General features: G+C 33.7%; 1 protein-coding gene across 5 annotated transcripts in view; it reads left to right on the top strand.

The window, feature by feature from the left end:
• LOC106055641 (run domain Beclin-1-interacting and cysteine-rich domain-containing protein-like) overlaps positions 1–15,721 on the top strand; it is a 55,151-nt gene that overhangs the window by 33,725 nt on the left and 5,705 nt on the right. For 4 of the 5 annotated variants that reach the window (XM_013211987.2, XM_013211990.2, XM_056012231.1 and 1 more), the window contains 14 exons: positions 5,196–5,311; positions 6,022–6,204; positions 7,029–7,071; positions 7,289–7,354; positions 8,162–8,209; positions 8,903–8,980; positions 9,823–9,865; positions 10,006–10,141; positions 10,339–10,413; positions 11,096–11,169; positions 11,708–11,772; positions 12,348–12,648; positions 13,194–13,272; positions 15,080–15,154. In XM_013211987.2, the coding sequence (XP_013067441.2) occupies positions 5,196–5,311; positions 6,022–6,204; positions 7,029–7,071; positions 7,289–7,354; positions 8,162–8,209; positions 8,903–8,980; positions 9,823–9,865; positions 10,006–10,141; positions 10,339–10,413; positions 11,096–11,169; positions 11,708–11,772; positions 12,348–12,648; positions 13,194–13,272; positions 15,080–15,154 (1,382 nt within the window). The remainder of the gene's footprint in view (positions 1–5,195; positions 5,312–6,021; positions 6,205–7,028; positions 7,072–7,288; positions 7,355–8,161; positions 8,210–8,902; positions 8,981–9,822; positions 9,866–10,005; positions 10,142–10,338; positions 10,414–11,095; positions 11,170–11,707; positions 11,773–12,347; positions 12,649–13,193; positions 13,273–15,079; positions 15,155–15,721) is intronic. The other variant, XM_013211989.2, reaches the window with a different exon arrangement.

Here is a 15,721-nt window from a genome sequence, read left to right as displayed (position 1 = left end):
ATAACACTGAGTGAGTGGGAGTGAGGGATGACTTAACACTGAGTGAGTAGGAGTGAGGGATGACTTAACACTGAGTGAGTGTGAGTGATGGATGACTTAACACTGAGTGAGTGGGAGTGAGAGTTGACTTAACACTGAGTGAGTGGGAGTGAGGGATGACTTAACACTGAGTGAGTGTGATTGATGGATGACTTAACACTGAGTGAGTGGGAGTGAGAGTTGACTTAACACTGAGTGAGTGGGAGTGAGGGATGACTTAACACTGAGTGAATGGGAGTGAGGGATGACTTAACACTGAGTGAGTGGGAGTGAGGGATGACTTAACACTGAATGAGTGGGAGTGAGGGATGACTTAACACTGAGTGAGTGGGAGTGAAAGTTGAATTAACACTGAGTGAGTGGGAGTGAGGATGACTTAACACTGAGTAGTAGGAGTGAGGGATGACTTAACACTGAGTGAGTGGGAGTGAGGGATGACTTAACACTGAGTGAGTGGGAGTGAGGGATGACTTAACAAGTCTGTGCTGCGGGGTAAAGGCCTATTGCTCTATTTGTATAAATATAAGTATTTGTATAAGTCTGTGCTGCGGGGTAAAGGCCTATTGCTCTATTTGTATAAATATAAGTATTTGTATAAGTCTGTGCTGCGGGGTAAAGGCCTATTGCTCTATTTGTATAAATATAAGTATTTGTATAAGTCTGTGCTGCGGGGTAAAGGCCTATTGCTCTATTTGTATAAATATAAGTATTTGTATAAGTCTGTGCTGCGGGGTAAAGGCCTATTGCTCTATTTGTATAAATATAAGTATTTGTATAAGTCTGTGCTGCGGGGTAAAGGCCTATTGCTCTATTTGTATAAATATAAGTATTTGTATAAGTCTGTGCTGCGGGGTAAAGGCCTATTGCTCTATTTGTATAAATATAAGTATTTGTATAAGTCTGTGCTGCGGGGTAAAGGCCTATTGCTCTATTTGTATAAATATAAGTATTTGTATAAGTCTGTGCTGCGGGGTAAAGGCCTATTGCTCTATTTGTATAAATATAAGTATTTGTATAAGTCTGTGCTGCGGGGTAAAGGCCTATTGCTCTATTTGTATAAATATAAGTATTTGTATAAGTCTGTGCTGCGGGGTAAAGGCCTATTGCTCTATTTGTATAAATGTAAGTATTTGTATAAGTCTGTGCTGCGGGGTAAAGGCCTATTGCTCTATTTGTATAAATATAAGTATTTGTATAAGTCTGTGCTGCGGGGTAAAGGCCTATTGCCTTATTTGTATAAATATAAGTATTTGTATAAGTCTGTGCTGCGGCGTAAAGGCCTATTGCCTTATTTGTATAAATATAAGTATTTGTATAAGTCTGTGCTGCGGGGTAAAGGCCTATTGCTCTATTTGTATAAATATAAGTATTTGTATAAGTCTGTGCTGCGGGGTAAAGGCCTATTGCCTTATTTGTATAAATATAAGTATTTGTATAAGTCTGTGCTGCGGAGTAAAGGCCTATTGCCTTATTTGTATAAATATAAGTATTTGTATAAGTCTGTGCTGCGGAGTAAAGGCCTATTGCCTTATTTGTATAAATATAAGTATTTGTATAAGTCTGTGCTGCGGCGTAAAGGCCTATTGCTCTATTTGTATAAATATAAGTATTTGTATAAGTCTGTGCTGCGGCGTAAAGGCCTATTGCTCTATTTGTATAAATATAAGTATTTGTATAAGTCTGTGCTGCGGCGTAAAGGCCTATTGCCCTATTTCACTAAGAATTAAAAAAAAAAAGAAGTGGTGGAGACATCGCAAATTACATGACAAAGAAACAATGAAAAGACCATGCCAGTTAGTTCCATGGTCAAATCCTTCATTTTGTTCATCCGACACTAGGGAACCAACATTCCACTAATGCTGTCGCTCACGATTTCTCGTCTGCTGTCATAAGTCTGTGAGCAAAAAAAAAAAAGTTTCAAATTGCAGACGACTAATCTGGAGATGTGTTCATGAGTTTCCCTGCCCCTGGTTTCAACCATTTGACGTGTTTTTTCTCCTACACATTCACGCCTTTCATCTTTTTCTCTTACACATTCACGCCTTTCATCTTTTTCTCTTACACTTCATAGAATGTACGACTTGAGGTTTTATTTCGTTTTGTGTAACAGAAACCAAGGAGCCTGTAGAACCTGTCTGACCAATTGTATGTAGATCTATGTATTTGTATACAAGATGTTTTGATGACTTGATAGCTTCTACGAAAACTGACGTCATTAGATGTATAGAGTTGTAGAATGAATTTCAGACTGTTCATACGCAATCAAAAGTAGTCCACTTCATTACATTGTCTAGAACAGCATCAGTTGGATGTGTATGTCAGTAACTCTCCCAATGATTACTATCACGTAGGCATCTAGTTCCTCGTTGCAATTGTTGGTTGGGATAAGTGTTGGAGATTTAGGGCTGCACAAGTGGAACAGTGTTGATGGTGTATATAGTTGCTGTTTGTATTCAAATCCAAATAGCTCTCCAATCTTCCCTTCATATTTCTAATTAACAGAGCTCCAATCAGACACAAACTGAATAGATGCAAGCTTCTTTCTTACATACTTCAACACACAAATCAAAATGTTAACTAAAATTTGAGTGACTTTCATAGTTCTCTCTCTGTAAGTGCAGGCAAAGCTGGAAAGCTGTTCCATTGACTAGATGGTGAAGTTTTTGATTGAAAGTGTGTTCCATCATCCCTATGTAGTTTTTTTTTAGGACAAGTGCAAGTTCAATCTTCTTTGTTTGTGTACATAAATCATTGCCCCAGAATCTAGAGATGGGGTGCACTTTAATTAACTGTCTTTAGCACCCTCCCCTCCCACCACCCACACCTCAGTTTGAACAGATGATACATTAGCGGGTGAGCAGTGATTCTCACATTTTGAAAGAATGACTTCAGATTTCAAAACAAATAGTGAAAGAAATCAAGTTTTCATTTGTTGAAATCCAAGGTTCTTTATTCTCTAACTTAAATTTGATTCTGGCTTATTGTTTTCTTTATTCAACTTAAATTTGTATACGCCTTGAAGTATTTGGCTGTAAATGACATCTAATAGCACACTGTTAGAACAAATAGTTATTGAACAAATAAGCACCAAGTGTGCACATCAGTTTTCAAATATCAGGTTTTGGTTTTATATCTTATTAATTTTGTGTATGTGTGTCTATACCTTAGTTACCAATCAGAATACTTTTTTTTTTAAATCCATTATCCTGAAGAGTAACATCAGCTTAAGAGTAAAATTAAAACTGTATTCTTCACAAGTGGTCTCTGTACTCTTCTATTTGGCTGTGAAAGTTGGACACTGAGTTCTGAGGCTGAAAGAAGAATTCAAGCCTTGGAGAGGAACTTGCTGGGCATCAGATACCAGGCAAAGAAAACAAATAAGTTTGTACTTTTACAAGTCTACACTCTGGCTGGCTCCTCAATACAGTGAAGAGATGAAAGCTGAGCTGGTTTGCTCATATAATTGTAAGACACGTCTCACTATCAATAACCATCCTTCAAGTTACAGTGGAAGGAGCACAAAGAAAGGGGCATCAAAAGAAAAGCTGGCTGGACAATGTAAAAGAATGGACCGGTCTCTCTTGTGATATCCTGCTGATCGGGGATTTGGTTATGCAAACTGTTAAGCACCCCCTATGACAAAAATCAAGGGACAGATGAAACCAAGACATTGTTGTGGGGGGTGGGGGATCTTTGATTAGTCTGAATAATGCTCTGTTTTCTAAATTATTATTTTTCATAAGATAGAGATTATTAATTAATGTTAGTCTCACAGTCTATTGAGAACCTCTGGGGTGTAACTAGGTAGTGTGACCAAGTAATGAACACCAAACATTTGTACTGCTTTATATCCAGTCCACTTATCACATGGACACCAACTGTTACAGTGGCTGCCCTAATCAAAGATCTGTTCTATGCTGTTAGTACAATGTGTTTTTCTGGACTTGGAAGATACTTTGATTTTTTGCAGTGCTGTTTTCCCACAGAGCAATGGAGTTTAAAAAAACATATTGTTCAATGTTACCAATCATTTTTATATTCAACATTTATAAATATATATATATATATACATATGTGTCTTTTTTTCAATTTCCTAGATTAGTTGATTAAATGATGGTGCATTTTGCATTGTCAAATTTTTTATTGATATTAATAATAATAATAATAAGGCTCGTCTTCGAGTCCGAAGATTAATGAGGAATGCAGTGTTTCCCAAGGCTATGCAGCCCCAGCTGTGACCTACATATTTTACCACATAGAGGGCACGCATAACCATTATCCGCCAGTGGTCAATTAAGATTTTCTTTTCGCCCTCTCCGTCTGTCCTCAGCAGTGAATTTTCTTTTGGTCTCAAGTGTATATCCCACAGCCTTCTTGAGTGACCTCCACCAGCTGTCTCGTTCTAAGGCAGCATGCAACCAGGTGCTCTCTTCTATGTCAGCTAAGGCAAGTTGGGGCCTAAGCTGGTCTTAAATGCTTTTCCTCTGTTACGTTGACCACCTTGAAGTTCACCAAAAAAGACTGCCTTTGGCATATCTTCGTCCCCCCCCCCCCCCCCCCACAGAAATCAACTAAGGCAATTAATAACTTGTCATTAACATCCTATTGTATGGAAATAGGCTGCACCCAAAAAACTTTAATAGTTACATTACAAACTGTTATCACTGTCCTACTGAACAATTTCAACTTCAATTGAGTAAAAGTAAAACCCCAGGTTGTCTTTTTTATTATATGTTTTGAATTATCATTTTTGACACAAAGTAGGAAGTGTCCTGGCATCCTTGCAAATGACACATCTTCTAAAATTATGTGCTCAAGTCAAATAGCACATGTTATTCTATTGGATTTTAAATAAGAAAAAAAGCACTTTGTATGTTCATCTCTAGTATATTTAGTGTCCAATTGGTTCAAGCTCAGGGTTATAAATCATTTAGGGTTCAAAGGCTTTACTTAGGCTGTTACCAGTGATCCATGAAATTTGAGTTTTGATATAGTTCTAGATTTCTTTAAATAGCTCACTGGCACTGGCCTAGTTGGTCATTGTTATACAACTAGTTATTGGATATCTTCCAGTGTTTGAAACAAGAAATATGATAGCTGAAGATGTGTTCTTACTTATGTAGTGATAATCAGTTTGTACTGTGTTGTCGTTGCAGCATCCGGCTGGGAGACAGAGAGCTACCAGAGTGCCTTGACCAAACCAACGGAGGGTCAGAGCTTAATCAGCTACCTGACGTCTCAAGACTTCAACACATGCGCCAACTTAGAAAAGGTTTTTATTTTCTGTCTACATTTTTACTTAAAATACTTGATTGATTATGTAATAGAATATTTGGCTATGGAAGGTTCAGAAATCTTATTAAGAAAGGATTTATGTCCTGATTGGTAACTATTTAAAGAGAGTTGTGATGGCTGAGTGGTAAAGTGCTTGACTTCAGAACCAAGGGGTCTTGAGTTCAAATCCTTATGAAGGCTAAGACTTGAAATCTGAACTTGGGGATTTAACTCTAAAGGATTCCTGACATACCAACCATAGGAAAATAAAGGCTGTTTATTATTGTGTTGGCCACATTATGACACACTTCTTATCCACCAGCCATTGAAACAAGCTTTACATCATCTGCCCCTATAGATTGCAAGAAGTAACATATATAGAATCTTTATTTATGGACCCAGTATGTTGACCTCTACTTATCCAGCAGAATTGACCTTTCTATTTAGCTTTTGTCATTGAAATTCCTTGTTTTTATATTTTGGCTGACTAAATACAGAAATTTAGTCATTGGTTTCAATTTTTTCACTTGTTATTATAGTTTAGTTTCACAGACAATAACAATTATCTTTTGTTTGATATTTGTGAAATTTTTTGTGATTTCATTGCTGAAGTCTCTACAGCAGGATATTAATGTTTTTCACTAGCAATGAAACAACTTGAATTTTTTTTATTCTGTCATCAAGTTTTTATTTTTTAAACCAAAATAGGAGAATGCTCACTTCCACATATCAGAAGCTCTGATTGCAGCTTTTGAGTCAATGAAATGGAACCGTATGATGCAAAAGCAAGCCAGCGGTCGCAAGAGCTCTTCGTCTTCATCCTCCTCCGATGAAGAAATACATGCGTTAAGGCAGCGAATTCGGATAAGGAAACGAGAAAAGTTTCTGGAGGTGATGATCTCAACATTAATTATTTAACTAATTTATTATACATTAACTGTAATAAATTAATTTACTTATTAATTAATATACTGTTCTACTTATAACACTGAAATTTAAAAGTTGAAAGCCCATAGATCTTTCTACCTTTAGACTTCTGGGGAGAAAATGTATATTTATACATAAAATCATTAAACTATTTAGTATAACATTTAGGCATTAATGTTCTTTTAATAATATGCGGAAAAATTATTTGAAAGTTAGTAATTATATAATCTGAATTTTAAACTACTGGGGGTGTAGTGGCCAAGCACTTGGCTTCCAAGCCATGGGGCCTCAAGTTTGAATTTCAGTAAAGACTGGGAGTTGAAATTTGTGGATTTTTAAGACACCTCATGGTCCACCAAATTCTAATAGGTACCTGACATACACTGGGGAAGTTAACGTGCTTGATCATTATGCTAGCCATAGAAACAGATGACCTTTACATCATCTGCTTCCATAGATTGCAAGGTTTGAAAAAGTATCGTTATCTTTTACCCCAATCTAAAATGGACATTTGTTATTCGTGTACCTGCTCATGTACTGTTCAGTCAAAGCACACACTAAGGGCATTACATTCTCCAAATAAATAGATCTAAGTAAATTAAACTTTGTAATATTTTTCTTGTTGATCATATTGGATTATCTTGATCTCCTTTAAGATGGATAAATAAATTAAGAAGCAATATTAACAAACACCTGGTGCTTGGGTTTAAAAATTATTTTTTTTAAAGATATAGTGAGTTTACATCACAGCTGCTTTTATTCATACTTAACAATTTTCTGCTTTTCAGAAATCTCAACCATTTCCTTCTGTGAGTGATGGTGTTCCAGATGGTGAGTGTTGTTTCCACATTCTTAAATTCACCGATTTCTCTTTGCTGTACAGTATTAGATTTTAGGCCATTATGGTGGGGAAAAGAATTTTTTTTTTTTACAAAAAGTTTCTGGATGATCATTAGTACAAGCTTGAGAAGCCCTCTTTTTATGATTTTTTTAAATATTTTTTTTTGACATGCAGCATAATATTATTTTTCTGCTTTATATTATTCAGCTGTCACTACTAGTCAGAGTGCCTCATCACCTGCGAACTCATCTCAGGATGTCTCTTCAATGTCAGGTAATATTTTCTTGTCAGATTGAGTGTGTCATTTACTCATGACCAGCTCCTTGAAGCCATCCAAACCTTTCTGAACCATTCTTGTCTTGTCATGAGTTGTTCCCCCTAATCATGTTCAGTTTTTTCTTTTTATCCCATTAGAATTAGAAGGTTCTTTTTAAATGAACTAAACAAAATGTATAAATTTTTAGATGTTCATAATAATTGTCAGGTACATGAAGTTTTGTCAAATTTGAGACTTTCACAATTTATTTTTTTGTTGGTTCATTTATTCAACTTCTTGTTAAGAATACAAGAAATAACTTTCTTTAATTTTTATTATAACTGTGTCTGCAAAATCTGATTTTTTTAATTATTTTTTTATTTTTTTTTAATTTTAATAGTGTCTCAACCAACCCAATTACTTTGTCAATGTTATAACAAACCATTGCTTTTTTAATATCCTCCTATTTTAACTAAATACCTCACTACCTAACCTGATCCATTTCAAATTTGCTTTTGTCAGTACTTGAATAGTTAGATATAAAATATATGCAACACTCAGTCTTGTGCCATATCATTTTTTTTTAAACATAAATATATTTATTCTACTCATTGGCAAGGCGTTATAAAATTATAAACTTTTAGAATGTATTAGATATTGTTTATCTTTATATTTTAAATATTGAACAGCAAGTATTAGACTTTTTTTTTTTTGTTTCGTTTTTTGTTCCTACCTTTTCTTGTGAAAGGTTTCTTTTTGTTTGCCTTCTGTTATGTAACTTGTCACTTAATATAGCCATTGGTGATTCTAATCCTTTTGAACAGAAGAGTGCAATGAAGATGAAGAAGATGGCCAAGACATTGATCTGCCCAGTGAGTATATCTTTCTAACAATAACTATTTTACTATTGAATAATTACCATATCTTACAAGTTCTTTAGACAACCAACAAAATGAATTGTAATTATATCACAGTTACTGAAAAATCTTAAAATTAAAAAAAAACAAAACGATCACACAGTCATGTTTTTATTTAGCTCAATTTGATTTTTTTTTTGTTAAGTATATTGTTTGACTTAAAGCTAGTCCACATCCTTGGTACAATGCTCAGTTTAATTCATCTAGCACCATAAAGTTATATTGCTAAATGATTTTTATTTTAACATTGAATATGATTTATTCAAGTTATCTTAATATTAGAAGTATGTGATTTTTAACTTAACTGCCGATTATTTTCATTATTAGAACTTTAATGTATGTGTGGCACTACAGGGCATTGTCTAGCACTGTTAGGCACACTCTGTGGTACATTGATACATTTTAACTGCCTGGGGAGGCTAAAATAATAGAAGTCTAGATTCTAATTAATGGCTTTTCAGGAAGTTAGTTTTGCATTGTTTTTGTTTTTTTTGATGCACATCAGTTGGGAAAATAAAAGGCAGCTGATATTTAAAATTTGTATGTTGTTGGTGCCAGCAACATTGTAACTTATTATTACACTGCTTCACCACAATGCTTTTTTGGTTTTTTTTTAGTTTTAATGTAATGGTGTTATTAATTCCACAGTGTCCTGTGATGGTCAGTCTAACTTGGCTCAACTTCGATCTAGCGGGCTGACACTGTCCATGGCCTCCCTGTATTCAGGTATCTACTTGTTGTTGAAACTTGATGTAGCCATTTGTACTTGGAATCACTTTTACTTCAATACTTTCATGACCATTATTTAAAACCTCCCAGTAACATTCGGATTTGTATGAGCTATTTTGTTACATATTTCCAGACATGGTTAAAAAAATATTGATTTCATTTAGGCTATATAAATAGATACATAGAAAGAAAGATACTTGTTAAAAAAAGAATAAATTGATTTTTTAATAATTATTTTATTTGAATGTTTCCCTCCCTTATCTTATCCCAATGACCTTTAACCCTTTTCATTTACATTTGTTTTCATTGTTTACATTTAAGATTGTTTTACACACTTTTATATTTAATTTGATTACATATTAAATATATTTTTTATGATATAAAGTTGGTTATTTAAGTAGGCAAAGAAGATTTTTAATGTTGGGAACATTTTGTATATGTCAAAATAATTGATCATCCTATTAAATGTTAACTTCTAAAGTAATTGAATGTTGTACTTAGAGAATTTAATGTGTTCCAATTGAAAATGTTATGTTGGCTCATTGCCTTGTCTTTTAAATTAGAGAGTGAATTTGTGCCTAAACTTCTTTACAACAAATTAGATTGTCTTCAAGGGAATAAGGCATGCATTTTTGCTTGACTTTTTTTTAGAGGAATGCAGTCATTTGAACTGTTTGACAATTAAATGTCTTGAAGTAATGAGTTTACACTCAAATATTTAGTCAAGACATAGCTCTAACTTAATTATTTGAAAATAATTTTTAAAAAATGCTTTTTAATTATTTTTTAAAAATTAAATTAGACTTTGATTTTGAGTGTATAATGTATTTTATCCCTAGATGCTGAACTGGCTCGCAGTAATAAGCAGATAGTTAAAATTAAGTAAGTGCCTTTTCTTTTTTATATAGTTAGCTTTTTTTTTGCTGTCATGTATGCTACTAGCAATGAAGAAAATATTTATTGGTATTGTAAAAAATCTTTCAATAAGCTTTATTTAAAAGTTTCATGTATTTTCTTCCTAGTGCTGTGGAGGAATCACTAAACCCAGGGTCTGCTGAATATATTGCCATTTCATTGCTGAAAAAATTCTCAGAGAAACATCTCCCTAAGGCGTCAGAACTTGAGTGGCTGGTGAATGAAGTTGATGTCCCTCAGTCAGTATGTACAGAAACTTTGTTCATTTATCAGCCATGTTCTGTTTTACTTTTTTTTTTTTTTTAAATGTCTAATATAATATAAGAAATAGATATAAGAAATGTATAGATCTTATCTATTTAGTAAGAGTTTTATAAGAGGACAAATAATAACAAATCTTATGTTGTACTAGTGTACCCTTACTTTTTTTTGTCTCTTAGCTACTTCCCTTGCCTGCGTCAATTCCTATTTCACCAGACGATGCTGATAATGGAGATTTGGCCACACCAAATAAGGTCAGTAATTGTTTATATATCTTGAGTAGTTGTAGTATAGTTATTGACATCTCTTTGTCAACTGTTAGTACAGTGAGAATAACTTTGAGTTTGAGACTTTAGTTTGAATAAGAAAACTGTTGTGATCAGAATCTAATCTGGACTTTTACAATGGAAGCTTCTCTAAGATTGATTACTTTTATTCCATGTCATTTGCACTTTTATTGCCACAGAAATATTTCCTATAAAGATCTAAGGCCTGAAGTCTAGGTTACTCTTAATTAAATGTTATATTCTTTGGCTCTCAAGACTCTATTCCTGGGATCTATTACGGGCTTCATTAAAAAATTGTAAAGCAAAATATTGACACCATATTTTCATTATAATTGTTTTAATACCAGAATAATTGTATGCGTTACTGTCAGTGAATAATTAAGCCAAAATTCGATAGGATAGAAATCTTGTTGGCTAGAGCAAAGAAAATCTCTTAGAAATTCAGAATTCTATATTTATTAGTGCCTGCTCACATCTACAAGAGAAGTTGATGTGTTGATAATCTTTGTTTATATGAGCTATTGCAAGGATTGTTGATTTTAACTTATTTTAGTCTAGATTTTTTTGTTTTTCAAGTGTTAAATGGTCTAAAGTTTTTAGCATTCTTTCAATGAATGTCACTAAAAGTAGCAATGTTCTGTGTTTACAGACACGACTTAGAGGCAACATGGAGTGGGCACCACCAAGGCAGCAGATTATATTCAGTATACATACCCCAGAGAAGTAAGTCCTTTCATTAAGTTCAATTAAATGCCCCATTTATTTGATTGTATCATATTTTTTCTAACCTACCTGTAGATCATATTGGCTGTCACAGGTTTATGATTTATAGTTAAGAAGGTTTGTATATAGGATATAACAATTTTGTTTTTTTTTTTGAGGGGACATCACTAACCATAACATATAAACATTATAAATTTCATTTTGAATGCAGACATGATTATGTTCATCTCTTAGTGTATAGAATTAAGATTCCCTCAAGAATTAATTAATACTCAGCATTTTTTCATAAATTTTAGTAATAGAAGTTTTTAGTTTTGCTTTTTATATACCATTTTATGTTTAGTTAGACTTTCCCATTGTGTACACCACAAGCACACACTAGACTGAGTTATGCAGTTTAAAACATTCTGATCACTATAATAATCTTATTCTGAATGAAGAAGTTTTTTTATGGTTTTATAAATTATATGCACATTACCAAAACCATAACTTGAAATGTTTTAAGGATGTTTCAAGTATTTTTGTTGAAATCTCTCAGGCGTGAAACAGTTATGAGTCGACAGAACTACAGATGTGCTGGATGTGGTAAAAAAATTGATCGAGGTATTTTATTTTTTTTTATCACAAAAGACTTTAAAATTAATTTGATTATATTATATGTATTTCTTGACTTTTAATGAAAGTCAAATTAAACATTTGAAATAAAATATTTACACCAAATTATAATGATCATTCTTTAAAAAATGCATTTACACTTTTTTTGGACTTGTCCTAATGGTAAGAACAGTTTAATAGTGTTGTTTTTTTTTATTTCTCTTTATTAAAGATGTGTTCTACACAAATATACACTTCACACATTTACACACAGGCTCACAAAGTACATAATATAACAGAACTGTTACATCTCAGAGATTGAACCTTTTTCAGTCCATATTTTGAGAAAATTACTGATTCAAAAGCATTTCCTTGTACCCCTTATTCAGAAAAAATGTTTATCTTACCCCCAATTCAGTAAAAAGGTTTCTTGTGTGATTTTAAGGATGGATATATTTTATGTTTTTGTTTGTTTATTATTTCCTTTGATTTATTGTTCTGTGAAGCACACAATTATTGCAATTTTGTCCTTCTTGTCATATTTTAATTAGCTTTCCCATTTCTTTTTTTTGTTTAATTTTCAGCTTTCATGAAAAGGTGTAGGTACTGTGTATACCTCGGCAAGTATTTCTGCCCGTGCTGCCACAGCTCAGAGTTGTCAGTCATCCCTGGTTATGTTCTAGAACGCTGGGACTTCACCCGCTATCCAATCTCCACCTTTTCGCAATCTTTGCTGGAGAAGATATGGTCAGAGCCCCTGTTTCACTTGGAAACCATCAACCCTATTCTGTATAAGAGGGTTAGGGTCCTGGAGAGCATCAAAGAGAGTCGTCAGCAGCTGGTCCACCTTCACTCTCTTCTTGTAGTCTGCAAGAGAGATCCTAAGTAAGCTTTCATTTGTCTTTCTACTGGCATTATATACCTTATACATTTCTACTGGCATTATGCTTCATAGATTTCACAATTTTGACTTTACATTAATGATGTTCCAGGTTGATATTTTTTCCTGAATTTCTACAGAATTAAAAGAAATTCAGTCATACTACACTTTTTACTGAATTGCTTTGTCTATTATGTTGGTTTGCTTAGAAAGCCACTTTTTTTTTGTCCCCTGTGGTAAAGTTGGCTTCTTTTTACATTTACTTGTGTAGAGTGTGTCTTCATGCTCAGTGTGTTCTGGTCCAATCTCTTTTGCTGACATGGAAGGGGGAGGGGGAGAAGGCTGCTGTACTACATTTAGGGACTTAGCAAAGCCAACTGTCAGTTTGAGTCTTATCCCAAGGAAAAATTCCTGGTCTACATTTGGATTTGAATTTGAACACAATTGTTAATGGTACTCTTTGTAATCAAAGACAGATATTCTTTTATGCAAGTAGTTTAAAAAATGTTTTTGCTTGTACTTGACAAGTAATGGATTTAATTGGTTTCAGGGTATTAAAAGAAATGCAAGCTCTTCCTTCCCATTGGTTAAGCAACGATGACTCATACTCTATGGCAGATTTTATGGAGGTAATTTTTGGTTTAAATAGGCAATGAGTAAGATGTGCAAATAGTGAACAGTTGTCATTAATATTAATATACCGGTATTAAAGATAATAGATCATTGCCTTCATGTCTGAAGATTTAGCATGAGTGCAGCATTTCACATGACCATGCAAATTCAGTTGCCACCTGTATATTTTGCCACATTGATGCATAAAATTCTGCAATATGCCATTTTAAGGCTATTTATTGGGTCTCATATATCTTTAAGTGGCTATCTGCTTTTTTTTAGCGGCTCCCGAAAGGGGAAAAGACGCTTTTAGTTTTGTGCGAAATGTCTGTCCGTCTGTCCCATTTAGATCTCGTAAACTATAAAGGATATTGAAAATCCGACATCACAATATTTTAAACCATTCAAAGTTCTGATGTAACGGCTACTTTTTTTTTCCTGAAAGCGAAAAATCTAATTTTTAAAATCAGTTATGCAAGCAGTTTTTTAAAGAGAAAAAGCTAATTAGTATGCATTATAAGTTAGACATAATTTAAAACGAATAGTAATCTTATAAACTTCATTTTCTTTAACATTTATTTTTATGTATTTGTTTTGAGAATTCAAATAACAGATACAGCCTTTTCAAAACAATTACATTCTGTAAAGACCAGGAGAGGCTTGGTAAAGCGTTTAGCTTCTGAACCAAGGGTTCCGGGTTCGAATCCTGGTGAAGACTGGGATTTTCAACTTCGGAATCAATGGGCGCCTCTGAGTCTACCCAGCTCTAATGGGTACCTGACATTAGTTGGGGAAAAGTAAAGGCACACCTTCGTTAACAGTAGGCCACAAAAACAGATGAACTTTACATCATCTGCCCTATAGACCACAAGGTCTGAAAGGGGAACTAATTAGGCCAGGATCACATCTAACTTTGCATTTACTTGCACCTATCCCTTGATCTGCAGCACCATTGGGGCACTACACAAGATCTGTCAATCTTCTGATCTGTCAATCTTCTTTATCCATTTTTATCTCTCATTTGTCTTTGATATAATTTCATTTGGATGTTCTTTCTGAAAATATTGAAGCCTGCCTGGGTGGACCACTTCGGGGGCCGATTTTAAGTTTGTGTTTCCACACAAACTGTCTTTGTAACCTTGTTTTTTCATATCTTTGAAGTTAAATGATGCCAGAGTTCCAGGGGGGAAAGTATCTCTTTTATACTGTCCAATTTTAAGATTGACATAAAAGATCACCTTTGGGATTCAAAAGGTTAATGCTTCTATACTGTCCACACTAGCCTCAAGCAGAACATGGTTATTTGTGGGGCAGTCTTGACAGCGTATGGTCATTAGGCAGATAAGGCATCTTTGATGGAAACTTTCAAGGAGCCTTAGATTCCTCATATTGTGCACCAGGTAACAGGGCCTTACAGAAGTGGGATGAGAACCACTACTTAATAAACATTGTTTTTGTTGGTAACTTTACCACCTATTCTAGCATGCTCTCATTTGGAACCCAACAAAAGTGCTGTTGGCCTTAGCCAAATGGTTTTCTATATTAAGTTTATTGGATTACGAGATCTATAGATATTTTTCATATCTCGTGTGGGTTAACTTGTATATTACATGTGCATCCCTTCTTACAAAAATATTAAAACCAGCAGTTTTCAAGAGTATTTCTTATCAGCAGACATTGTAAAAAACCACAGAGTTGAATACATTAGAATAATAGCATTCTTAGACATCATTATATATTTTTCTTTATAAACATATTGGTCTTTTCATTTAATAGTTGCCATTGTTTTTAAGATTCTTACATATTTTAGCATATTTCTTGTAGGTTAAATCTGGAACTATGCTGCAGCGCATCAGAATCTTTATCAATCTGGCTGTCAATCACATACGAGACTGCCAGGTTTGTTTAACTTAACATATTTTTAAATGAAAACCTTTTTAAAGTTTTTTTTTTTTTTTTCACCTCATAAAAAGAAAAAAAATTCTTTACTGTTATTAAAATAGAAATGGCCTACATAAAGTCATAGTGTCTTCATGTTTTTTTCTTATCAAAAATGTTTCAAGGGTTATTCAACTGTGGGTAGAGCTTGTCATGAGATCTAAAATGTTAAGGCTTTGATTTCATGACTAGTTCAGTCTCAGAAGCTGCACCATGCAAATATTTCCAATGAGTTATTTGAATTATTCCTTGCATGGGCAATAAAAAATACTTTTTTTATCTATTCATTTATGCACACATCAGTTTGATTTTCTGCTGGCACTTATCTAAATGAAGTTAAATCTTTGTTAAAGTGAAACAATTTTATACTGAGATAATTTCTTGAACGTCAAAATGTTTATTAACATCTATGAAGCTATAATATATGAAAAGAGTACATTCTCTGACTCTTGGCAATTCAAAACAAACAGTATAAATATATATAAGAAATAAAACAAAAATGTACATTTAACGCACTCCTGAGCTTAA

The sequence above is a fragment of the Biomphalaria glabrata genome, chromosome 15 (assembly GCF_947242115.1).
Source record: "Biomphalaria glabrata chromosome 15, xgBioGlab47.1, whole genome shotgun sequence".
Lineage (NCBI taxonomy): Eukaryota > Metazoa > Mollusca > Gastropoda > Planorbidae > Biomphalaria > Biomphalaria glabrata.
This window is presented reverse-complemented; position numbering and strand designations above follow the sequence as displayed.